The following is a 24,906-nucleotide window of genomic DNA, read 5'->3' on the forward strand; positions in this document are numbered from 1 at the left end:
GTCATCTAACAGTCCACATCAAAGGGAAAAGTCGAAAACATGACACACCCCTTTAAATGTCATTAGTCATTAGTGGCAATACTACCACCATTTCAGATGCAATATGTTGCACAAATATACCTGAATGATTCCATTGCTGGGACCAATATCAGTGCGGTATCAGAGATGAGAGTATGAGCACCTTGAGGATGATGTCTCCTTCTTGCAGGGTGCCATCCTGGGCAGCGAGGCCTGTAGCCGTCATCTGCTTGATGAAGATCTGGCTGCCCAGACGCAGGCCGTACTCTACACAGCAGGACACACACATCACCCAACGTCACTATGGGCTAGGATGAGAATATGTCCGTGTAGAATAGCTTTATTATGCTGTAAATAGCATAAACACATGTGTGTGTAGAGAATAACATGACATTTACATTAGTTATCTCAGACGGGAGATATGGGAATTGACAATACAGAATGGACTCAAGCCTATTTCAAAAGCCTATTGCTGACATACAATATCTATCACCTAAGCATGGTTGACATTATAAATGTTTTCAAATCAAATTTTTATTGTGTATTACACTAGTCTAGTCCCTCACGATGCTTCGTTAAGAATTCGTATGGATACAAAGATCGGGTCACAGCCTAATTCCAATGCAGAGGCTAAAATAGTACATGATATCACACAATAAATCATGCACTAAATTATTGGTCTTGCTAAGGGTTTGCATGTATATTTAAATCCACTAACAGGAAAAAAGTAAATTCTGTTTTTTTCGATTCTGTCTTTGCTGGCATCCCTAATGTGTAGAATGAAAAACCTTTTCCTGATGGCCTAGCATACAGTTTATGTTGATTACTTTTCAGTATGCTCCAATTGTTTAGAACACATTACACTTTCCTTCTGCTTGGCTCAACAGAATCCCCTTGCAGCAACTGCCTCAGCCTTCATCCACAAACATCTTTGTGATCCCATTTGCATACAAAGCTGTGAGCCAAGCTGCTGCATTTTCAGTCTTGGGTGCTGAGTTTAGAGAATTGCTGCTAGGTGTTGAAAATAAACTGAGATTTTCTAGTCTTCGATAAAGATGTAAATACCCATCCTAGGTTACGCCTAAATATACAAATTGTATATCTTGTCTTGTACCCTTGTCATTGTTTCAGGTGACATTACTGTCCTGTGACAGTGTTAATACTAGGGGTGTAATGTTAGAGGTTTGACAGGGTTAATACTAGGGGTGTGATGGTTCAGGCGTGACAGGGTTAATGCTAGGGGTGTAATGGAATCAGGCGTGACAGGGTTAATGCTAGGGGTGTAATGGAATCAGGTGTGACAGGGTTAGTGCTAGGGGTGTAATGGAATCAGGTGTGACAGGGTTAGTGCTAGGGGTGTGATGGTTCAGATGTGACAGGGTTAATACTAGGGGTGTGATGGTTCAGATGTGACGTGGTTAATACTAGGGGTGTGATGGTTCAGGTGTGACAGGGTTAATACCAGGGGTGCAATGGTAGTGGTTTAACAGGGTTAATACTAGGGGTGTAATGGTTCAGGTGGGACAGGGTTAATACTAGGGGTGTGATGGTTCAGGTGTGACAGGGTTAATACTAGGGGTGTGATGGTTCAGGTGTGACAGGGTTAATACTAGGGGTGTAATGGTTCAGGTGGGACAGGGTTAATACCAGGGGTGTGATGGTTCAGGTGTGACAGGGTTAATACCAGGGGTGCAATGGTAGTGGTTTAACAGGGTTAATACTAGGGGTGTAATGGTTCAGGTGGGACAGGGTTAATACTAGGGGTGTGATGGTTCAGGTGTGACAGGGTTAATACCAGGGATTTAATGGTTCAGGTGGGACAGGGTTAATACTAGGGGTGTGATGGTTCAGGTGTGACAGGGTTAATACTAGGGATTTAATGGTTCAGGTGGGACAGGGTTAATACTAGGGGTGTAATGGTTCAGGTGGGACAGGGTTAATACTAGGGGTGTGATGGTTCAGGTGTGACAGGGTTAATACTAGGGATTTAATGGTTCAGGTGTGACAGGGTTAATATTAGGGGTGTGATGGTTGAGGTATGAGAGGGTTAATACTAGGGGTGTAATGGTAAAGCTTTGACAGAACCATTGTTTTTATATGTCTTATTGTCATTCAATTGCTCCATTCCTTGTCCATGCCTTATGTCTTTCTGCCCTAACATGAAAGAGTATATTTGGTACTGTATTTGTAATATTGTATTGGTTGAAAAATGTTGAAAATGCTGTAGAGAGAGTTAGTTAGAGTAAGAGTAAGTAGTTTATCTTGATGTTGTCTTGGTTAAGTCCCTGCTGGCTTCACTCCACTTGGCCAGAGTTAAATTTAGATGGTGTCATCATGAATAATAATAAATTATAATAAAGTCCCACCGATATAAACTATCACTCTTTCGTATACTTCAATCTCTCCAAAACCGCTTGCGCGTTTGCACAACGAACCGCGTGTGTCATCCAGACGGAACGTTTTGTTGACGAGAACCATTGCATCTCTAGTAAATACGAAAAGCTATGTAGTGCTTAATAACATGTAACAATACGTCATTTTGATATATGCGTTGAATGTAATATATGTAAAGTGGGTAAGTACACAGTGTGGGTAAGGGTTCCAAAGTAGGGTAGGGCTGTTCCATAACTTTAACTTAATACATATCAAGAACAAGGTTATGTAATAAGACAGGTTGTTACAGTGTTTATCACATGGGTAACTACACCGTGACACGTGTCAGAGTGTGAAAACAGAACAACGCTGGCCTTGAGCCTGTGGACACCAGCGGTTGTTCTCCTACCTTCATAGGGTGTGTTCTTCACCAGCACGACACTCACAGGCTTCTCCAGCGGCTCCAGCGGCCCGGCCACCCTGGGGTTCTCCCGGGAAGGGGAGCTCTTGGCCAGAGACAGATACTTCTCCCCCACTTCTCCGGCCTCACACTCATATTTACCACTCAGGTGGAGGGTTTCCCCCGCGCCCTCCGCCTCCCCGGCCGCCTTCCTCCACGGACGGCATCGGTGGCAGTGTGCATTGGGTCCCGCACTGTGGCTACAGCCGGCGCTCTTGGAGGGGTTCTCTCCCGCGGGGGAGCCCTCTCTCTCCCGGCTCCTACTAAGGCTCTTGTCGCGGTGCTCCTCGTTCTTCCCACATCCCCTGCTGTCGACGTGATGGCTGAGGATGGTGTCATGGTGCCAGCCGCTGTCCTCGTCTGCCTTGTTGTAGTCATCGCCGCCGGTGGAGCAGGGCTGGAGCTGGGAGTCGGCCGTCACTGTGCGTGGTCTTTTCACTATCTAGAATGAAGGCAGTGTGTTGTGTATCAAGTATGTTGTTGGTCATCTTTTCCTCCATGTTCACTACAGTACTTTATTGTGGATATTGGCTGACTGATTGTGTTTTGGGATTTAGGTTTTGATTTCATTAGTAGGCTGGATGTTGCTCATTAGTCACAATTTTTTTTCTGTGTTAAGGACGGTTCAGACAAAAAAAGACTAGAATGGGGAAAAAATACATATTTTTGAATGTTTCTAATAGTGAAATCACTTTAAACTTGACTGTTGATATCAAAACAACCAGACAACTTCTCAAACAGTTCTATAGTCAAATGACCCATCAGGATTTCCATTTAAGGGTTATGTTATGTTTTTAACTAGTGGCACCAGTTTATAAACCTAGATTGTTCACACCAACACTGAAATGCTCCGACACCGCAGTGTTAAGTCTCGTATCGACATTCTGGTGTGAGATGGCCTGATACTCACTATCCTGGCCTCCTTGGAACAGTTTCGCAGTGACTGGACAGCAAATGAATGAGGCACGTTATCCATGGGGATGGAGTTCACCTGAATCACTCTGTCATTTTCACTAGGTCATTAGTGCGCCCACACAAACACACATACATGCACGCACGCACGCACGCACGCACACACACACACACACACACACACACACACACACACACACACACACACACACACACACACACTCAAACAAACACACAATTGGACATTTCAGCAGGGCTTGATGTTAAACGAGATACAACATAATCTGCTAGAATACACAATACATTTAGTATTGAATATACGACAACAGTAAAAGTTAAAGATTCATATGTTCTATATGAGTGGTTCTCATGTGCTAAGCCTAATCTATCTTTAAAAAAAAGCAAATAAAATGAACTACCAAAAAATGATTATTAATCTGATGCGAGGACATGAATCAACACCATGTATGTCTCTAAAGCCTTGAATTAATCAATACCATGTATGTCTCTAATGCAAATATCAGATGACGCAGTCATGCATCGTGATGAGCTAATCATAAGAGTGATGTAAGGATCCGTCTATAAACCTACAACAGCAGTCCGTCGGCGGGGCTGCCCTGCAACACGTCACAGATGATGATTGAGGTGTCTTGGTTCTCCATGTTGGGGTTGTCCTGGCCCCCAGACACAGCCAGACCAAATCCCATCTGGGGGTCCTAGAATAGAGTAGTCACATAGAGAACAAGAGGGTGGGCCACTGTTCCCATGCTGATGTAACAGCTTCCACTAGCAAGGTCCATGCCTAGACAGGGGAGAGAGACCCTGTAGTTTGAGGAATGGCCGCAAATGAGATCATGTCTAAGGTAATGTTGCCTCATCTCATTACAAAGGCACTGAAAAACTGAAAAACACATTTGTAGTGTAGCGTATTTGAGACTGCAGATTTTGAATCCTGTCCTCTGGAAATAAGGTAGTTAGTCATCTCGGTCCTAGCAGTCCGACTCTGTTATAGCTTAACTTGACTGACCGCACAGGAAGTGTCATTCTACAGCTGCCAGTCTACGCAGTGTTGGTTTGAAAACTTTACAAAAACTTTATTACAGTTTACTACTGCTGTCCGAGTTTGTATTCAGTATTACACACTACAATTACACACTTACTGTTCCCCACATCCAGCAACTTGATTGGTAAAAAAAATATGAATCGAAGGAAAAAGCTTCTTTGTTTTTTTGTTTTTTGTTAGGCCTACAGAGATTTGAGCTCATCTGCATTCAGACTTTGACGGACAGCTATGGCATTTCCAACATTAAAACGATAGCTCTTTAATGGTATCCATAGCACATTTAATGGCAGGAATAACCGTTCGTGTAGCCAGCATTGCCATTGAGCTATGCCTATGAACTCACCTTCTGTAATGTAACTGTGTGTTGTTCCCAAATCTCCTTCCCAGGCACCTGTCGAAAAGGAGGGTCGGAATAAAATCAATTTCAGGGATATTGACTTATGTGTTAATACCCTGTGAGATTCCAAGCTGCTACAGAAGCATGCATCCTGATCCCTGAGTATGAGTATGTCGAAGGTGCAATTGTAAACAGATTTATGGAGCAAGACGATGCAGCCAGGCTGGGCTCGGCCATCTGGACGCTCTGACATGTGCCAGAAAGCCTGTTAGGATTTTCTACTACTGGGCCGACCTGACTGCTGTGATTACTTGTTAACCGTAGAAAAAGATAAAGTAAAGAAAAAGAACAGCGGCTGATCCGGCCATCCAACAAAGTGGGCCATTTCGTTGGTGAGATGGGCCGGTCCACTTGAAAAGGAAGGGAGGTTCCCCATTGGCAAATTATATGATATCAGAGATTGTGCGGTGCTGCCTGAGGTGGACCCCTCCCTCAGGTGAATTACTTTACTGAGAGCAGCAACCATAGGCTATTGATTAAAAATTAGAGAGATTCTGGTCGAGATTGCAATTAAGAAAAAGGATGGGTGAAGCTCTTTAATGGACTGAGAAAGGAAAAGAGGAGTTGAAGGTATTCAGTGTGGAGTAGTGTCACCCCGTGTTGTTTCAGTTTTTATTTAAATATATATATATTATTTTATTTTTTTATCATTGGGCTTGTCTTTCTGTTTATGTTGTTGTCTTCTATGTATCTTTGCAACATGCTTGGAAAATAAAGAGTCATATTTTTTATTATATTTAGCTAGGCAAATGATATTAAATGAGAAGATGGGTAAAGGAAAATGGGGAAAGTCGAAGGTCTGGATAAAAATCGCAATTCACAATTATAAAGGCCTATATATATAATACCAGGGCTTTATCCCTGCCCAAAGCGTGCAATGTCATCATTTAATATGGAAATTCAGTTCCTGGAATAATTCTGAACAAAGGAGTTATTTTGAGAATTGTTTTTATAAGGTTGCAAAAACATTGTAGACACATTAACCTCTTCATTAGTAGGGCTACTTCTGAAAATGAACGTAGAAATTTTCACGTAACCCTACATTGAGTGAATCTCCACAACTGATAGGACTATAATATGTTATATTGGTCCAATAGAAAGATAACAACTCTGAGATTGTTGTACAAGTGAAATAATAAATGTGGATACTATTGCTTAGAGAAAATAAAGCTAGAACAAATGCCAAAATCAAACACACTCATAAACGTAAGTGGACGGTTTCATTTTGTCTGAAATAAAAATCATGTTCTAGAGTGAATACCACCTGTTGCAATATCGGTTGGTGGCCTATAGTACTTTAGGGCCATAGCACAACACCTTATCAGTAACTTGGTCAATAGTATTAGTAAAGGAAATCTCCAAATAAAAACATAAATCCAATAAAAACCAATGCAAAATTGACAACATAATCTTGATGAGACAAAAACAGGGGGATATATTGGGAACCCATTGCACAATTTTGACTTATGACCCCTCTGTTGAAATAACCCCATGCCAAACGATCGCAATTGCACCATATGGCCATCGCATGCGATAAAGAACATGTCTTCGGATTGAACACAGGAAATACAGACTAGCTCTAATCTAACCTTAAATGTAACAACCTTTAGCCTAATACCCGAAATGAACAATCTCTTATTTAAGACAACTTAACCAAATGTAATCTTACACCTTAACTTAAGCATCTCTAACCTAATACCTAAACCAAGCCCCCTATACCCTCGTATGGCCAGCCATTTATAGAGCGATTCTGGCCAGCGCGGCCGTAGAAGAAACTGCAGTCGGGTTCCTATTCCCGCATGGAGAAGTGTGTTGGTGAATGGTTTGGGTTTCATTGCACATCATTAGACAATTCAACAACCCAGAATATGTATCAGTCAGACAGACATACATTTAAGACTACGATAATGACAACATGATTGTATGTGCTATGGTTACATTTGTATGTTATTTGACACTAGTAATCGGAATCAGGACAGCAGGAAGCAAACAAGCTGAGGTGGCACATTTTATGTTATTGCTCATATTACTGTATAAGTTCACCTTCAAATCAGTGGTATTTTGCCATTATGCAAAGACTGCTCGATCAGTGGTTGATTATTTTAAAACATATATTTGCACATCTTCCAGCATCTTGCACAAGTATGGTTAAAGGGGTAGTTCGGAATTTTGGACATAGGGCCTGATTCCGAAGTGAGCATTGGTATTATATATCACTGGAGACAGTTTTCAACACATTTCATTCAGTCCTTCTAGTTGCAGAGTTCGCCCGTGCTAGGCTAGCGCACGTCAACGGGCAATGCTAGCCTGCTATTAAAAACAGTCTTACCCACTCCACAGTACACCCGAGGTAAATCAATTATAACGCCAGACTATAGATTGAAATGTCTGTGTTGATAGAATAATGTTAGAAATAAAACTAACCTTGCATCGCATGAATCATCGAGGGACTACTTTCTCAGCAGAAGCGGAATTCTACTATGCGCTGGTTAGGTTTGTAACCGAATCACGACAGAAGAACGTAAACAGAGAAGCGTGGGACAGAAGCACAATTGAACGACTAGGCAACATGATGGTTCAGTGTGCTTTTAGAAATTGTAGAAATAAACGGTACAGATGGGCACCACAAAGTTTCCACCAATTTCCAGTGCGAGATCCAGAAAGGACTCAACTGTGGCTTGTTGCTGCTGGCTTTGACATCAAAACACCGGCTCGTACATGTACGGTTCGTTGGATACAACAAATTCCTCATAATCGTCTTCAAAAGCAGATGCATCGCTAACTCCTCCAAACGTGGCCATATCTTGTTAATTTAATACGCTTGTAGAATTCCTTCGTTCACTGTACTCTGCGTTTGTAGCAATGACAGCGGCAGGTAACCTAGGTATCAGTCCGCCGCTGCCGTAGCCTACGTACAGGAATATAAACACTGCTGCTGAGACCCCGCAATTCCCTCAAAATGCAATGCAATGCAAGGTTGGTTTTATTTCTAACATTATTCTATAAACAGACATTTAGATTTATAGTCTGTCGTTAAAATTGATTTACCTCGGGTGTACTGTGGAGTGGGTAAGACTGTTTTTAATAGCAGGCTAGCATTGCCCGTTGACGTGCGCTAGCCTAGCACGAGCGAACTCTGCAACTAGAAGGACTGAATGAAATGTGTTAAACTGTCTCCAGTGATATAGAATACCAATGCTCACTTCGGAATCAGGCCCTATGTCCAAAATTCCGAACTACCCCTTTAAAGGTCCCATGGCATGCTACATTATGGATGCTTTAGTATAGATATTAGTGGGCCCCTAACACAGTATTTGAAGACGTTCCCGAAATTCAGCTGTGGTGCAGAATTACAGCCACTACGAGCCAGTCGCACATTGAGCTTTCCCCATACTCGCCGTTTCGGTGTCTGTAGCTTTAATGCAAATGAGGAGGAGAGAGGCGGGTCAAGGAGGATTTGGGGGTGTGGCCAAGAGCAGCTGGGGGCCACGGTACCATGCGCTCTGTTTACAGTGGATGTATCGCAATGACGCACACAGCCTTTGGCCGTGTTCTGTAAATATTCTAGAACACTCCGGGTGCTCTGGCGGGAGTCCTGGAGCTCTATATCTAAATAATATCATATTATACATAGATATCTATATCATATTATCACTGACAAAATCTGTGTCCGCCTCCAGACGATATTATGAATCTCAAACGATTGCGTCCGGTTCTCCGACGTCTCTGGTTCTTCCACTTCCACATCAATCTGAAGTAGACTGAACCACGACATGGAAGCAGCAGGGCTCCTGCGGGAGACAATTGCGGGCAACAATCCCTTTCTCCTCCTTGTTGCGGTTCATGTACTTCAGGGAGTCAAAGCCAAAGTTCCTTTCCCCCCAATTCCTTCTCAACCATGGCTGAGGTAACCCCCACTACGAGTCTCGTTGTTGAAATACCAGAGACGTGAGAGAACCCAACGTGTTATGCGCCATAACACCAACAGCAGAACGGTTATCCAAATAACAAAGAAGTGTACAACACTTGTATTACAGTTCTGGAGCTCTATGTCTAAATAATATCATATTATAAATAGATATCTACAGTATATCATATATACATTTTATCACCGCCAAAAGCTGTGTACGCCTCAAGCCGACTGCGTCGGGTTCTCCGACGTCTCTGGTTCTACCACATTCACATCAATCTGAAGTAGACTGAACCACGACATGGAGGAGAAAAGGATTGTTGCCCGCGATTGTCTCCAGCCGGAGCCCCGCTGCCGAGGGGCTTCTGCGGGAGACAATCGCGGGCAACAATCCCTTTCTCCTCCATGTCGCGGTTCATGTACTTCAGGGAGTCAAAGCCAAAGTTCCTTTCCCCCAATTCCTTCTCCACCATGGCTGATATAACACCCACTACGAGTCTCGTTGTGGAAATAGAGACGTCAAAGAACCTGACGTGTTATGCGCCATAACACCAACAGCAGAACGGTTATCCAAATAACAAAGAAGTGTACAGTCGTAGCTCATTGTCTCATTGGCGTGCCAAATATTCTGGGCGGGCAAAGAAGAGAAGGGGAGGTAAAGTTTCCCCGTATGATGACAGACAGGGAAATGTGAAATTTTCATGCCATGGGATCTTTAAAGTTTGATTATGAGCAACAAGGATAAAACCCAGGAAAATGATTTGGCTTTGTAAATGTAATACAGTGACTTTCTTTTTTTATCTGTGAAAATAGAGGGAATATAGAGAGAAATTGGGTGTAAATTGGCTGAAAATATTCCAGACATCCTTTCATTGTAATTTCACATGCTTTAAATTAAACAGTACTTGAAACCTGTTTAAATAAATCATAGGAATACACAAACCGCTTCAATTACATTATGTATTATTGACGAGCAGTCCTGGCTCATTAAGAAATACATTCAAAACAAGTCTATAACCAACCTTGTGTGTCAGACAGAAAAGGACACAAGTATTCAACGATCTTCATAAATGATGATCAATCGCAGGATCAAGATATCCTGCTGGTCGAGAGTCTAATGACGTATCAAGGAGGTGTCCTTCTCAAGGACACCTTTATACTCAGCTAGGAGGAGACCGAGATCGAACCAAGAACCTTCTGGTTACCAGTCAACCCACTCATCCTCCTGAGCTACTGTTGCTGTCAGACTACTGACATATCAGTACCAGATAACCTCTCAAAATGCAGTGAATAGGATTGCCAACTCTTCTGCATAAGCCAGGTTGTTCCCTTTATTGGGTTCAATTGGTATGTCCAATTTGGGAGCTCCCTCGTTCCGTATATTGACTGCTCATCCACTCTGGTCATAAGACGTTGCACTTACAGATTCTAGTTCTGACACCACAGCAGTAGATAATGAGCTGATCAATCCACATGTGAGACTGTCCAATCCCAGGCTGCCTCATGCACATCAGTCGTAGGTAAAGTACTAATGTACCAATTCCTGCTGAAGTAAATCTGTCATTTCTGGTGTTGTTCGGTTGGTTTGGCATGTGCAAATATGTGATGATACACATGCAAAATTTCACCATGCACAAGACAACACATTCAGGTGTACATTTTGCACAGGACAAAACGTGCTGTGCCAATATGACGCCACCTTACGTCCTGTAATTGGTTAACCCTAAGCCCTCTGAAGGACAGGGAAGACCTCTCTCATATTACGGAAGAATCTTGAGAAGGAACCCAGAAAGAGGGATAGATCCATCCATCTAGGGATGGATAGCAGAGAGCAATGGGTGCCATCATGGACAGACATAATGCTAGCATAACAAGGAAAGAGTTTTAGGTAAAATATTTAACTGGTAGGTGGAGTATCAAGGTTGTCCCATATACAGTATGCATAAATAACAAGATAGATAACATAACTACAAGAGGGAGACAGGGTGGAGCTGGGGGGTGGTGATTTATTTGCGGCCTTGAAGCTAAGCAGCGAGCAGCTGTCAGAGGAACAGTGATGATGAGTGTGTCGTCTGTCAACACAGCTCTAAGAAAGCATAGCTTAGATTCGCCAGTTGATGACTGGTGAGTGTGGGGCTGGGTCGTTTATGCACGATGTCGTTGCTTGATCCGAAGTTAGTAAAGATCAAAACACCAATAAAAAGAGTTGTCGTTTTTTTATACAAAAATAAAATACAAATAAAAAGTACTTCCGAATCCTAAATCACTGAGCCATCAGCTGACTGTTGTGGATTATAAGCAGCCTTCCTCTGCCATGACAGCTGTCATGAAATGCTGAGCCATCCCCCCAGTGGCCGCCTGAACCAACACAAAGCTCAACATATGCTTGCAGAGCTGGTAGACATCACAACCGTGGATATAGTCGTGTGATGTGAATTTACACTACATTGCAAATACATGGTTTTCATGCAAGCTGTATGATCATGCTAACGGAGCATTATATATATATGCCATTTGGCATATCACTCATAGACAAATATTCCCCTTCAATTTGAGTATTCTAACCTAGCCACTGAGATTATGTTTTCTTAAGTGGCATTAAAACTCAGATAGGGTCACTATAATAAAAACAACATCAAATTGGTGGGAGGTGCGAGGTATCAAGGTGTGAGCAATGTGTATTTGAAGAGTGTAACAGAGGGATTACTGCATTGCGTCTATCTAGACAGAGAAAAAAGAGCTATAGCAATAGAAAGAGCAGCCTGATGAATATTAAGACATAAACTCTGCTGTCCATGTCTTTGTGTACCCAGGTGTCTCTCTCAATATACCATCAATGAATCTTCTTGTTGCATTCCAATTTAACTACCATTTCCTCAGGTTGGAGGCGATGCAAAAATAATCGATCTATTGTAATTTCAATTCACCCTCCTGTTTCTCCCTTGCAATTATTGCCAGCTTTGGCTTTAACCTCGCGTCCAAGAAATCCCAGAGGCATTGTGGGTAGAGAAATACCATCATGTCATCACATTTAACATGTGGCAGATATTCCGCTGTCCTAATGCCACAGATTCAGTTTTCACTAAAGTAGACCTATACATCACAGCAGAACTCCACTGCGTTCTGTAGTAGTGCATTTCTGTGTGCATAGTAACGTTGCAGTATGAAATGTAACACGCTGTCACCATATCCATCTGGCCTGGCTAATTAGCACTGCCACATGAGCTGCAGAGGAACGTACACACACACACACACACACACGAACGCACGCACGCACGCACGCACGCACGCACACACACACACACACACACACACACACACACACACACACACACACACACACACACACGCACACGCACACGCACACGCACACGCACACACACACGCACCAAAGGCACTAGTGTTGGCTAGGGACAAAAATAGAGAAACGGGGAGGGAAAGGATGAACGTCAAACTTGATATAAAAGATATGCTAAAATAATGGTGGTGAGTTATGTGGAAAAATTATGAGGAGCAGCTGAAAAGAGAGACAGTTAAAAAGAGAGATATAAAAATGAATGGACGGAATCCTGTGGGTATCAATATTGATCAATGTTTAGGACAAGAGAACAGCACACTTTTCACCACAACGTTACAGGAATAAGTCTAGTTTCACCTACAAGCTACATATGCGTTAGGGGAGGTTCAATGGCCCATCCATTTAGCAACATGCCTTGTTGCGAGCCAGGTTAGATTCCGACCTGTGATATTCTGCATGTGCAGTAATTTCCTCTCTTCTTCATCCCCTTTCCTGTATCTCTTCATTCTCCTTTTCGTGAAGGCATTCTTTCTATGCATGTTAATCTGTGTGAATCCAGGCACCAAGGTGTGAAAGATAGATCTCACACCTTAGCATCTTTAAATATATGTGGCAAATACTTAACAAAAGCTGTCTGTAGAAGGTGTGTACTTTAAGTGTAGGAGGTTGACACGGAAACTCTGCCAATGACCAAATATGATTCCAAAGTGGCCTTCACTTGAATGTTTAAAAATGGCCTCAAGTTCCCATAGCGTTGGCGCAACCCTAGGTGTTGAAACTATACTAGGCTCTACCATTGTCATTGGTTGTTAAAGCTCCACTATGCCACTTGGCCAATAGCAAAGTTACGTACTGTGACAATCAGCGTTGGGCTGATGGGTTTACATGTTGACATAGTCAACATGTCAGAGTTTTAAAAACTTAAATTCTTTGAATCAAGTATCAACTCTGTTTTCAAGCCTGTTAATAGTCTAACCAGATTCACACATTTCTGCGTACCTGGCTGACATCTCTCAGTGGATGTAGACACACCACCTGAAGCTCCATCTTGACAAGACTGAGCTGCTCTTCTTTCTAGAGAAAGCATCCCCCATCCTTGACCTCTCCATTAATATTGACAACTGTGATTCTGATAGCGAGGAACCTGGGTGTGACACTGGTTGACTAGCTGTTCTTTGCTGCAAACATCGCTGCGACAACAACATCAGGAGGTGTTCCTCACTCAGTAGGACCCGCAGGTTTTGGTTAAGGCTCTGGTCATCCTGTATCTGGACCAATTCAACTCCCTTCTGGTTGGTCTGCATGCATGTGCCAATCGTCCTCTGCAGCTCATCCAGAGATCAGCAGCCCGGCCGGTCTTTAAACTACCGAAGTTCAACTTTTGTTCAACCCAACTGACATCAGGACAGCTGCAACCCTACAAATCACACCTACACCCTACACATACTGAAAACTCATCTGTTCAGACTGCATCTTGTTACTATAATGTAGCACTTTAGCATAATGGAACAGTTTGCTTACATGATGAATTTCATGCATTTCATGAACACATGATTCTTTCACCTTTTGGGTTGCATGGTCATGGTTGAATGCGCACATGGCAAGACGCTTTGGACAAATGCGCCTGCTAAATAAGAAAATTGATGCTTGATTTCATGGGTCTTGGAGTCATGGATGGATGGTGTTTATTCTATAGTCATGTGGTTTCTTGCAACTACAACTTTCCCATCAACTGATTAAACCATTTGAAACGTCCTTTTTGTTGTATTATTTTAATACCTCCATTCATATTTTTGAAGAGCGTCTTAATGAAATTCCACAGCCTTTTCGCTGTTTGCACCAGACAGTACAACCTTTAGGTCAGAACCCCAAATTGTATCACAATCCCAATTCCAAATCACATCAAACACACCTATTTTGTTCCCGAGAAATAGTTTAAGTATAATATTTAAGAACCCAAAGTTGCTGTAAGCTCAAATACATTTTGGAAACTATAGTACACACACAAAGCTACAGTTAAAATTCAGAGAGGAAAGAAGACTACTGGCCCTTTAAGATAATCTCTCTGCACCTTATTAGACGCAGAAACCTTTCCACGATACACCAAACCTTCAGGAGATTCAAATCTCAAAGCTACTACATCATACTCTTAGATTAAATTATACCATTGCATTCAATCATTTAACCATTCACCTCTTGATTAAATCCCCCCCCCCCCCCCACACACACACACACACGCAGAACCCCCCTCCCCCACACACACAAAATAATCAATATAGTAACATGTACATACACAAATAATATTGGTCTTTCTCAGAGGTAGACATCTTAATGAACGGCTATAAGAATAGTCATCACTTCAACTCTCTATTCTGACAACAGAGATGAGAAGAGAAAACAAGCTAAATAAGTCGTTGTTAAATGACAATACACTGGCCCCATTGGTTTACTTCGTTCAACATTTCCAGGCAAGGACATCAAATATTGTAAGTCTGGTCAGACAAGTGTGGGGACATTATCTGCACTATGTTTACGTAACAATGTACAAACACGCTATGTGTATTTTTAAGGTTCTAACAGATACGTGTTTTTTGTTGCAGAAGTACATTCGATTTCTGATATTAAATAAATTCCTTTACAAAACGGCTGTTATATTCTGGAGACCCTTAAATTTGCATTTGCATTTAATTTCAATGCTAATGTTCACATCTACTACTACTACCACTGCACCTTTTGGTATTCAGAGTCACATTTGTTCAATTTAATTAGTAGAAAATTCATCCGGACCCTACCAGATCATTCAGGATCTCACAAGTTGACATAAAAGGCAACAATTGATTTTCGCAAAAGAAACACAACTATCATCTATCATTATCTCACTAAGACACAAACAATACAAAGTCATTATATTTAATGTCAAATAAACAAATCGTCAAAGTGAAGACCATGCTTTTCCAACCAACTTTCACATAAACATACACGTTGTCTATGTTTGTGTACGTGTTTGTTGTGTGTGCTTGTGTTTTTGTGTGTATAAGAAGCCCTTGACCTTCCCCTCCACACCATCACTGTGTTGCAGATTAGCAAGGACACCGCCCATCCCTGCTATGTACATGCAGTCCTTGTCCACACACACACACAAGCACTAACCTACGCACACACACCCACACACACACACCCACACACACACACACACACACACACACACACACACACACACACACACACACACACACACACACACACACACACACACACACACACACACACACACCATACACATACACCACACACATAGTGCATGAGTATGTGTAATTCAATTTCATCTTCTCCGGCCTACTCAGCAAGTATTCAAACCATAAAGGGACATAGCCAGAGCTGTTCTGTGCATAATGCTAAGCAAAGTGTAACTACAGTGTCCAGCCACATCCTGAGAGCTGTGCTGTAGAGAGAGAGAGAGAGAGAGAGAGAGAGAGAGAGAGAGAGAGAGAGAGAGAGAGAGAGAGAGAGAGAGAGAGAGAGAGAGAGAGAAAACATGGTGCATTTACCTTGCCTTCGGTCCAGCAGAAGCAGACGTTGCTGGAGGTGCTCAGGATGTCCGACAGGAAGGAGGAGATCCCCAGACGCATGGCTGCAGATGACAGATAGGGCAGCTGAACAGAACGCAAGTGTGTCGCGCAGGTAGGAGAATGGAGAGCCGCATGGAGATCCCACAGACAGCTGTTTAAAGCAGGAATGTACAGCACGGACTGAGAAGGATGGTACCAGGGAGTGAGCGAAGGGAAGCCAGGGAGAAAAGGCGTAACAGAGAGAGAGATAGAGAGAGAAAGAGCGAGGAGAGAGAGACGGAGAGAGAGAGAGACAGAGAGGAGAGAGAAAGAGAGAGAGAGAGAGAGAGAGACAGAGAGGAGAGAGAAAGAGAGAGAGAGACAGATAGACGAAGAGAGGAGAGAAAAAGAGAGAGAGGAGAGAGGAGAGAGGAGAGAGAGATAGAGACAGAGAGAGAGAGAGAGAGAGAGAGAGAGAGAGAGAGAGAGAGAGAGAGAGAGAGAGAGAGAGAGAGAGAGAGAGAGAGAGAGAGAGAGAGAGAGAGAGCAAGGGGGTGGGGTGGAGGGCAGAGGCAGCTAATGCTGTGATTGCGAGTACTGCATGCAGGACTCCTGGTCCATGCAAGAGTCTGTGTGCATATGTGTGTTTGTGTATGTGTGTATGGGTGTGTTTGCGTGTGTGTGTGTGTGTGTGTGTGTGTGTGTGTGTGTGTGTGTGTGTGTGTTTATATTAATACTGATGTGTGTGTGTCTATGTGTGTGTGTGTGTGTGTGTGTGTGTGTGTGTGTGTGTGTGTTTGTATGAATCCTGATGTGTGTGTGTGTGTGTGTTTCTATCCTGATGCGTGTGTTTGTGTTTGTGTGTATTTGGTAACAAGCTTGCACGCTGTCTGCCCCCAACCCAAAGTAATGATGGACATTCCCCACATTATGGAGGATGTTGATGAGACAGACTGTTGTATACGAGTGCCTGCGGTAGGTACTCATTGGAATATGACTCAGATGACTTCACAAGCTATGCCCTTGCCAACAGATACCTTCTAAAAATACATTTAAGTGATATGTATACGTAGCAAATATAGGAAATCACTGTGGTATCAAATGATTGTCAATGACTGATAATCCTCTGGTGTCTTGCTTTTCACAACACTGTGTCCCATGTGCTCAACACATTCATGCATTACAATCTTGCTTGAATGTACAATCTACGGCTATCAAGGACAGTTCATTGTCCTGGTGAGTTCCATGATTCTAGACATCCTTAATACGTGTCGGGCAGGTGGAGCTCCTTGGCCTGACACCCGGGTGAGGTTCCAGGGTGAGGTACCAGGGTGAGGTATTAGGGTGAGGTACCAGGGTGAGGTACTAGGGTGATGTTCCAGGGTGAGGTCCCAGGGTGAGGTCCCAGGGAGAGGTTCCAGGGTGAGGTTCCAGGGTGAGGTTCCAGGGTGAGGTTCCAGGGTGAGGTTCCAGGGTGAGGTTCCAGGGTGGGGTTCCAGGGTGAGAGTCCACAACAGTCAGCTGATGGCTCAGCGAGTTAGGATTCGGAAGTACTTTTTATTTGTATTTTCTTTTTATTTATAAAACGACAACTCTTTTTATTGGTGTTTTACATAATACAGTGTTTATACAAAAAGTAGTTAACGAAATTGTTTGTTTTTCCCATAAACAGACCTGGAAAGAATAGAGGAATGTAATTCCTCTATTCTTAATGTAACCTAATTACATTAATTAATGTAATTAGGTTACATTATTTAACCAACTATTAAAAATAGTTAATGCATTGAACATGATTCAATGGCAGTTAATTAACAGTTAACTAATGGATAATAATCAAATTAAGTGTTACCTGATGAGTCAGGACCGAAAGAGATTAAGGTCAGGATGGGTCACCAGCGACACCTGGAGAAATCGGCCAGAAAAATAATAAATATTTAAAGACACAGTTTTATGCCATGGTACATTTAAGACAAGATTTATTCAATATATGTACTAATTAAGGGTATAAATCATACATTACTTAACGTTTTTACAACATTGTGCATAATTCAAGAATTAAAATGAAATCACTTCAAATAGTTGCGATGGATGGTCTACGATGCCCTCGAACCAGAGTTTGGTTTGAGAGCATCGGCGTCGAGTACTTTTGTAAAATAAGTACTATACAATATCTGACCAAACAAATCGAAATATGTGCACGTTCGTAACATCGACTACAGTAATAAACAGGAATAAGAACGAAGGAGAAATGAAAGAATAGAGGTTTAGAGCGAGAGGAGGGAAATAACATAATCTACCGACATCAAATTGTTTCATGATTATAATAATCGATCTTCATTCCTATCCTCACCTATGGTCATGAGGGTTGGGTGATGACCGAAAGGACGAGATCTCGTGTACAAGTGGCCGAGATGAGTTTTCTCAGAAGGGTGGCTGGCGTCTCCCTTAGGGATAGGGTGAGAAGCTCAGTCATCCTTGAGGAACTCGGATTAGAGCCGCTGCTCCTTTACTTAGAAAGGAGTCAGCTGAGGTGGTTCGGGCATCTGGCAACTGGGGAGGAGACCTCGGGGAAGACCCAGGACTAGGTGGAGAGATTATATCTCAACACTGGCCTGGGAACGCCTCGGGATCCCCCCGTCAGAGCTGGTCAATGTGGCCCGGGAAAGGGAAGTCTGGGGACCCTTGCTTGAGCTGCTCCCCCCGCAACCCGACCTCGGATAAGTGGACGAAGATGAGAGATGAGATGAGATGGGCGCAAGCCCAGGGGCGTCCTGGACCTCATTAAAGAAAACTTGGAGAAGGGGTCCAGTGACAGCAAGAACGAAATCCAGTACATCATCGACTTCACCCACTAGGGGTATTGTCACGTGAGCACTTGCCCCGAGCCAAGGAGAGTCAGAGACGCCTGTACGACAGAGGGACTAGATTACGTGATCTCACTCCGGGGGATAAGGTCCTTGTACTATTGCCCACCTCTAGCACCAAATTACTCGCGAAGTGGCAAGGGCCCTTTGTGGTCACACGGCGGGTTGGGGACGTGGATTACGAGGTAGCGCGTTCGGACAGGGGCGAAAACAAACAGGTCTACCACATCAACCTCCTAAAGAGGTGGAATGATGCGGTCCCTGTCGCATTTGCGTCAACGTTACCGGAGAGGGAAGAGCATGGGCCGGACGTCCCTAGCCCAGCCCCACCCCCCCGGTCGGTCAGGGCAAGGGTCTCTCAGGGAGTCAGGCGCGGGACGTTGCCGTTCTGCAACTCCGGTTCGCCGACGTCTTTTCGCCCCTGCCCGGTCGCACCCCGCTAATTACTCATCGAGACGCAGCCCGTTTTAACGGTGCAGACACGCCCCTACAGGCTGCCCGTCCACAAACAAGATGTGGTGCGGCGCGAATTGGCAACAATGTTGGAGTTCGGCGTGGTCAAGGAGTCTCACAGGGACTGGTGCAGTCCCGTCGTGCTTGTGGGGAAGCCGGACGGGTCTGTCCGGTTCTGTGTAGACTATCGTAGGGTGAATGCGGTGTCGAAGTTCGACGCCTACCCAATGCCTCGGATCGACGAGCTCATGGACCGGCTTGGTATGGCCACCTATTATACGACTCTGGACTGCACGAAGGGCTACTGGCAGATTCCGCTGTCTCCAGCAGCCCGGGAAAAAACAGCCTTCTCCACTCCGCTCGGTCTGTACCAGTTGCTTCCGTTCGGGTTGTTCGGGGCCCAAGCCACGTTTCAGCGGATGAACCGGGTGTTACGGCCCCACGCCGCGTATGCTGCTGCCTACATTGATGACATCGTCATCTATAGCGGAACGTGGAAGCAGCAGATGCGGCAGGTGGCGGCCGTTCTTCAGTCGCTGAGACGGGCGGGGCTCACGGCCAACCCGAGGAAGTGCGTGATCGGGCGGAGGGAGATCCAATATCTGGGGTACCACCTGGGGGGGGGGGAGTTCCGTCCACAGGTCGCGAAGACCGCAGGGGCCGCCACCTCCCCTCGGCCCAGGACCAAGAAAGAGGTGAGGCGGTTCTTTGGGCTGGCGGGGTATTACCGGCAGTTTGTACCACACTTCTCCGACCTGGCCAGCCCCTTGACCGACCTCATCCGTAACAGGGCCCCCGATACAGTCCAGTGGTCGGAGCCATGTCAGGTGTCGTTTGAGGCTATTAAAACAGCCCTCTGTGGAAAGTCGGTCCTGTGCGCTCCTAACTTTGATATCCCTTTCTCCCTGCAGACGGACGCGTCGGATAGGGGGTTGGGCGCGGTCCTGACCCAGCAGGTGGAGGGGGTCGACCGCCCGGTGCTGTACCTGAGCCGGAAATGATCAGACCGGGAGGGTCGGTACAGCACGGTGGAGAAGGAGTGTCTCACCATCCGGTGGGCGGTCGGCGCCCTCCGCTACTACCTGCTGGGGCGCTCGTTCGCCCTCTACTCCGACCACGCCCCCCTCCAGTGGCTCCACCGCATGAAGGACGTCAATGCGAGGATCACCCGGTGGTACCTCGCGTTGCAACCCTTTAATTTTCGGGTCGTGCACAGGCCTGGGGCGCAGATGGCCGTGGCGCACTTCCTCTCCCGCTCTGGGGGGGGGGAGTGAGTTGGCGGCCGGGTGTGACCCCGGCATGTGTCGGGCGGTGGGGGTGTGTGGGGGGACATGCAACGTCTGGCCTGCAGGGGGAGTATGGGCAGGTTGGGAGCGCACCGGATTGGCTGGGGGGGTTGGACCTGAGTGCGAGCAGGTGTCAGCACTCAGGCCAATCAGGGATTGTTTGTATTTATGTGCCTGCTTTGTGGTTAGTAGGGGCAGACCGGGGAGCAGAGAGAGAGAGGTCCAACTTGTTCCCCACCACAGATCCCAGGTCGTGGATCGCAGAACGCGAGGACTCTCCTGGACGTTAATTTCAATTTTAGTTTCAAGTCTCTGTTTTGTTTTGTTACGCTTCCAAATAAAGACGCTCCCAGTGAGGGAAGACAAACTGTGGCCTCCGTGCGCTCTCTGATCCTGTTACAATGCTCTTATCCCCTGGCTTTGTATCCTTGAAATCTGATTCAAGGGCTCTGATTCAAGGGCTTGGCCTCTATTGACACCAGACTGCGGCTGGTGTCAATATAGGCAGTACCTTGACAGATACACGTGGCACGGACCTGTCACTTCTACTTTGCTATGCGCAACGAGCTGCCAACAATGCTAGAACCCAGATCTCTCTTGATGGCGTATGGCTCATCATCGCCTCCTGCGAGGACTTGCCTTTGCGCCAACGCTCTGGCACAATCGTAGCCTATTAGGAGTCCAACTGCATAATCCATCAGTCCTGGGATTTCCTTTTGCCAGTTTCAGGGACAGGAATGTGGGAGCGTTCGAGGGGGACGAAATCTCTGGTATAGGCAGGTGGCAAGTTAATAAAGCTTAATGAAGAGTATCCTCTAACTGTAAGACCACTAGCTCTCTCACTCTGAACAATGGAATCTTTTCCCATTATATTGGTAAGCCTTAACTGTTTCTAACTCTGCCCCCGTCTTTACACATACCTCTTGGTCCAGAAAAATGTTGCTACTCTGTGTATCTAAATAGGGCATACACTAATGTCTCTGTTTCAGGATGACTAGTTGAAGAAATCCATACGGGCACAATCATGGATGTTCTCCCACCATCGCCTTCGTCCACGAGGCAAGAGTGGATGGATGAGTTTTCCTCTGGTTGCCTTGCCTGAGAAGATGTGTGCGCGGTAGAAGCCGGACGGTCTTCTTGAGGTGGCGTTGGATGAGATTTTTTGCAAATGCTGCAATTAACTTCAGTCTCACATTCTTTTGATTTGTGTCCTCTTCTAAGACAGCCAAAAGACAGGTTAATGTCAAATATGGACTTTCTTTGGTCCTCTGCAGGTTTATTGAAAAACTTCTGGCACTTGTGGATGAAGTGGCTTTCTCCACAGCAAATGCATATGACTTGGTTTGAGGATTTGCACTGTTATCGACAGGACTGTATGATTTCATCACTGTATTTGATCTGTCCCATGCTTCCACATTTTCGGTGAATGCAGTAGACTTTGGCTGCTTTATATCTCTAAAGGGCCTTTCTTCAGTAGGCTCCAGGGCCTGAAAGGATGACACAGGATTGCATGCTATTTCTGATTGTTCTGCCAGAAAATCAATGAACTCTATGAAACTGGGGTATTCTTCAGACTGTCGCAACTGCTTTGAGGCATAGCGATTCCAGCATTAGGTTATCCAATCAGGGAGTTTCTGGAGCATTTTTTGATTCTCTTAACAGTCATTTAACAGCTGTAGCCCTTTAACGTAAGGCATGGCATTGTTGCAAGCTGTCAGAAAATCACTAAATTGTCTCAACTTCGCTGACTCTCTTGAGCCAATCTTTGGCCAACTGCTAAATTTTTCTCTGAATGCACGCTGAATTACAAAGGGGTGGCCATATCTAGTATTTAAAGCTTTCCATGCTTGGTCGTAGGCTTCATCATCCTTAAGCGTCCTTCCAATACTGATAGAGCTTCACCACTGATGTATTTCTGCAGAAAGAAAAATGTGTCTGCTGGATTTCTGCATCGTTGTTTTATTAATGACTTTAAGCTTGTACCCCACTCCAAAGACGTAACATAGTCTCCTGAGAAGATTGATGGCTCAGGTGCAGGGAGTCTGGTGAGAACCATTGTGTCATGTAAAGCCTTTGCTAATGATTTCATTAGCTCATTAGCAAGGCTATTATTGTTCATCTGGGCTCCTGTAGGTGGCGTGTAGGTGGTTTCTGAATATTTTGTATTTTATAGCAAAACAATGGCCGCGTCAACACCAAGAACAGCCCCCGAGGAGGTGATCGAAATTTACACTCCTGTCTAGGGCTGGCCCGAATTATTCGAATATTCTAATACTCGTTCGGAAAATTAGTATTCAAAGCCTAAATCAGTATTCTTTTTTTTCACGTACATGACGTTACCAGAGCAAGGGAGGCAAAGTATAAGTGACACAAAGCAGAGAAGCAAGAGAGGTGGAGGAAGAATAGATATCTTGTTTCCCTTTACCTTATAACACAACATTAGCGGGATCTCGGGAGGAAAAGTAATGCTTAGCGAAATGCTAACCTTAGCTTAGTTGTTTGTTTACGTTTGCTGTACAGAATCAGAATCAGAAAAGGTTTATTGCCAAATACATTTACACATATTAGGAATTTGTCTTGGTATTCGTTGCGCAAGATCTTAACAAACAATAGACAGTAAACAATAAACAATAATGCAAGTATTGAAAAATATGTACTGAAAAAAATAAGAGTAAATAAAAAATAAAAATAAATTAAAGATACTCTATATACATATACATATGCACCGTAATAAGATAAGAAGACAAGAATATATGTACAATTGTGCGTGATGATGCAAGTAGTGCAAAACTTGTTGTCATCATAGGCAGATGACATGTGGGTGTTGATGGGGGAAGGGGGGGTAGTGTGCGTGTCAGTGTCAGTGGGGGTTCGGGGCCGTTGTTGATGAGGCCAGTTGCAGACGGGAAGAAACTGTTTTTGTGGTGGGAGGTTTTGGTCTTGACAGACCTCAACCACTTACCAGAGGGGAGTGTTTCAAAGAGTATATGCCGGGGTGGGAGGGGTCCAACATGATCTTCCTTGCACGCCTCAGTGTCCTGGAGGCATGCAGGTCCTGGAGGGTCGGCAGGTTGCAGCCGATCACCTTTTCAGCATAGCGGATGATACGCTGCAGTCTGCTCCTGTCTTTGACGTTAGCAGCAGCGTACCATATGGTGATGGAGGAGGTGGGGATGGACTCTATGATGGAGGTGTAGAAGTGCACCATCATGGCCTTTGGCAGGTTGAACCTTTTCAGCTGCCGCAGGAAGAACATCCTCTGCTGTGCCTTTTTGGTGATGCAGCTGACGTTCTGCTGCCACTTGAGGTCCTGGCTGATGACTGTGCCCACGAAGCGGAAGGACTCCACGGTGTTGACTGGGGAGTCACACAAGGTGATGGGGGAGGGTGGGGCTGCATTCCTCCTGAAGTCCACAACCATCTCCACTGTCTTTTCCAGTTGTTTTGGCCACACCAAGCCACCAGGTGGTCAATCTCCCACCTGTAGGCAGACTCATCTCCGCCAGAGATGAGCCCGATGAGGGTGGTGTCATCTGCAAACTTCAGGAGCTTGACAGACTGGTGACTGGAGGTGCAGCTATTGGTGTACAGGGAGAAGAGCAGGGAGAGAAAGGACGCAGCCCTGTGGGGATCCGGTGCTGATGGTCAGGCTGTTGGAGACGTGCTTCCCCAGCTTCACATGTTGCTTCCTGTCAGACAGGAAGTCAGTGATCCACCGGCAGGTGGAGTCGGGCACGTACAGCTGGGAGAGCTTGTCCTGTAGCAAAGTGGGGATGATGGTGTTGAAAGCAGAGCTGTAATCCACAAACAGGATCCTGGCGTAGGTTCCTGCTGAGTCCAGGTGCTAGAGGATGAAGTGGAGGGCCATGTTTACAGCATCGTCCACAGACCTGTTGGCTCTGTAGGCGAACTGCATGGGGTCCAGGAGAGGGTCCGTGATGGATTTGAGGTGCGACATGACAAGGCGCTCAAAGGATTTCATGACCACAGAGGTCAAGGCGACTGGTCTGTAGTCTTTGAGTTCTATTGGCCTTTTTTTTTTGGGGATGGGGATGATGGTGGAGGATTAAAAACAGGCTGGTACATGGCATGTCTCCAGCGAGGTGTTAAAAATGTCTGTAAATACTGGAGACAGCTGATCTGCAGTGCTTGAGGGTGGAGGGGGAGACAGAGTCCGGTCCTGTTGCCTTGCGGGGTTTGTTCAGGTCGTTGGCCAGGTGAGGGTCGTCGATGGAGTGGGGGGCAGACAGTTTGTAATTGGTGAGCAGTCTCAGACCCTTCCAGACAGACGCTGGGTCGTTATCTGAGAACTGCCGTTGGAGTC

General features: G+C 45.0%; 1 protein-coding gene across 1 annotated transcript in view; it reads right to left on the reverse strand.

Annotated features, from left to right (window-relative positions):
- The window catches only part of LOC130384917 (tight junction protein ZO-2-like), a 32,167-nt gene extending 15,946 nt beyond the window's left edge, over positions 1 to 16,221 (reverse strand). The window contains exons 1-6 of the mRNA XM_056593317.1: positions 15,980 to 16,221; positions 5,170 to 5,217; positions 4,355 to 4,479; positions 3,762 to 3,864; positions 2,801 to 3,293; positions 182 to 285 (exon numbers count right to left, since the gene is read on the reverse strand). Of these exons, the coding sequence (XP_056449292.1) occupies positions 182 to 285; positions 2,801 to 3,293; positions 3,762 to 3,864; positions 4,355 to 4,479; positions 5,170 to 5,217; positions 15,980 to 16,060 (954 nt within the window). The 5' untranslated portion in view covers positions 16,061 to 16,221. The remainder of the gene's footprint in view (positions 1 to 181; positions 286 to 2,800; positions 3,294 to 3,761; positions 3,865 to 4,354; positions 4,480 to 5,169; positions 5,218 to 15,979) is intronic.
- Between the last annotated feature and the right edge of the window lie 8,685 nt (positions 16,222 to 24,906).

This window comes from Gadus chalcogrammus, chromosome 6 (genome assembly GCF_026213295.1).
Source record: "Gadus chalcogrammus isolate NIFS_2021 chromosome 6, NIFS_Gcha_1.0, whole genome shotgun sequence".
In the NCBI taxonomy this organism is placed as follows: Eukaryota; Metazoa; Chordata; class Actinopteri; order Gadiformes; family Gadidae; genus Gadus; species Gadus chalcogrammus.